The sequence below is a fragment of the Sardina pilchardus genome, chromosome 2 (genome assembly GCF_963854185.1).
Source record: "Sardina pilchardus chromosome 2, fSarPil1.1, whole genome shotgun sequence".
NCBI lineage: Eukaryota > Metazoa > Chordata > Actinopteri > Clupeiformes > Clupeidae > Sardina > Sardina pilchardus.
In genome coordinates this window covers 45089354-45091576 of record NC_084995.1, presented here as the reverse complement: position 1 = coordinate 45091576, position 2223 = coordinate 45089354, and the positions used below count along the sequence as shown (strand labels likewise).

Here is a 2223-nt window from a genome sequence, read left to right as displayed (position 1 = left end):
CACACACACACACACACACACACACGTGCTGCGTACATCGAGGATGTGCTGGGTGGGTCCACACACACACACACACACACACACGTGCTGGCGTACATCGAGGATGTGCTGGTGGGTACACACACACACACTCACACACTCACACACACACACACTCACACACACACACGTGCTGGCGTACATCGAGGATGTGCTGGTGGGTCCACACACACACACACACACACACACACGTGCTGGCGTACATCGAGGATGTGCTGGTGGGTCCACACACACACACACACACACACACACACACACACACACACACACACACACACACACACACTGTGCTGGCGTACATCGAGGATGTGCTGGTGGGTCCACACACACACACACACACACACACACACACACACGTGCTGGCGTACATCGAGGATGTGCTGGTGGGTCCACACACACACACACACACACACACACACACACACACACACGTGCTGGCGTACATCGAAGATGTGCTGGTGGGTCCACACACACACACACACACACACACACACACGTGCTGGCGTACATCGAGGATGTGCTGGTGGGTCCGCACACACACACACTCACACACACACACACGTGCTGGCGTACATCGAGGATGTGCTGGTGGGTCCACACACACGCGCACACACACTCACACACACACGCACACACACACACACACACACACACACACGTGCTGGCGTACATCTGGGGAGGATGTGCTGGTGGGTCCCCTGCCGACCGCTCTCCCCCCCCCACACACACACACACCGGCCCGTGTGTCTCTGTCCATCTCCTGCTACATTGAAGTGGTGTTGCCATAGTGCCAACATTGTAGTGGTGTTGCCATAGTGCCAACATTGTAGTGGTGTTGCCATAGTACCAACATTGTAGTGGTGTTGCCATAGTGCCAACATTGTAGTGGTGTTGCCATAGTGCCAACATTGTAGTGGTGTTGCCATAGTGCCAACATTGTAGTGGTGCTGCTATAGTATGAAAATCCCCTGTCACTATCGTCTGTGTTGGACAAGATGTCTTGGGGCTGTACCTCTGTAGGCCCCCCCCGACTGTAGGCAGCTGATGTAAAAACTCATAGTGTCTTTGCTCCCCCCCCCCCCCCCCCCCCCCCCTCAGTCTGGTAAGGTGACGGCTGATAACAGTGTGGGACGCTTCCTGATGGATCTGGTCAACAAGGTGCCCAAGATCCCGGTTGAGGACTTTGAGACCATGCTCAACTCAAACATCAACGTGAGTAGGTGTGTGTGTGTGTGTGTGTGTGTGTGTGTGTGTTTGTAGACCGTGCTCAACTCAAACATCAATGGGAGTGTGTGTGTGTGTGTGTAGAGTGTGTGTTGGTGGTATTGTTAGACTAGATCTCCCTGAAAGAATATATAGGTGGGTTTCCTTTGGTTGTCAGAATTTGACACCAAAATCTAATAATTTTCTGGTATATGATTGGATCGGAGCATTTTGGTCTGTGCCATAAAAGCTTTAACATTTGCCGCCCAGCCCTAGTGTGTACCTACCGTGTGTGTGTGTGTGTGTGTGTGTGCGCACACATGCTGTAAAATAACTCTTGTGTTTGTGTCTCAGGACCTGCTGATGGTGACCTACCTGTCCAACCTGACCCAGGCTCAGATCGCTCTCAACGAGAAACTGGTGATCATGTGATCTCTGGTCATGTGATCTCTGGTCATGTGATCTCTGGTCATGTGATCTGTGTGGGTGCGGAGGTCTCCAGCCAGCGCCTGTGATGGCGGAACAAGGGGCCTCATATTTAAGCCAGCTTCAGTTTTCATTTCTGTTTTCTTTTCTGTTTCTTAATAAATCATCGGAGAGTGAGTGAGTGTGTGTGTGTTTGCTTTCTCTGGCAGCGTCCGTCCTTCCCTCTGTGACCTTGATGTGGAATTTACCAGCCACATATAGAGCCCTTGGCTTACACACACCACACACACACACACTCACACAGCTCTACCAAAGCCTAATGTTTCACTTGAAGTCCTCCTCCTCCTTTAGCTCCTGTCTGGGGTAGAGGAGCACAGAGCGCACCGTCTCTCTCTGGGCAGACGAGGTGTGTGTGTGTGTGTGTGTGTGTGTGTGTGTGTGTGTGTGTGTGTGTTTGAGGCCTGTCTCTCCCTGGCCGTTGTGTAGGGTGTGTGTGTGTGTGTGAGGCCTGTCTCTCCCTGACCGTTGTGTAGGGTGTGTGTGTGTGTGGCCCGT

At 52.5% G+C, this 2223-nt stretch overlaps 1 protein-coding gene across 1 annotated transcript in view; it reads left to right on the top strand.

Annotated features, from left to right (window-relative positions):
- Window positions 1–1845, top strand: part of eif3f (eukaryotic translation initiation factor 3, subunit F) — a 6328-nt gene extending 4483 nt beyond the window's left edge. Inside the window, exons 7-8 of the mRNA XM_062530783.1 lie at window positions 1138–1251; window positions 1597–1845. Of these exons, the coding sequence (XP_062386767.1) occupies window positions 1138–1251; window positions 1597–1674 (192 nt within the window). The 3' untranslated portion in view covers window positions 1675–1845. The remainder of the gene's footprint in view (window positions 1–1137; window positions 1252–1596) is intronic.
- The last annotated feature ends 378 nt before the right edge of the window (window positions 1846–2223 follow it).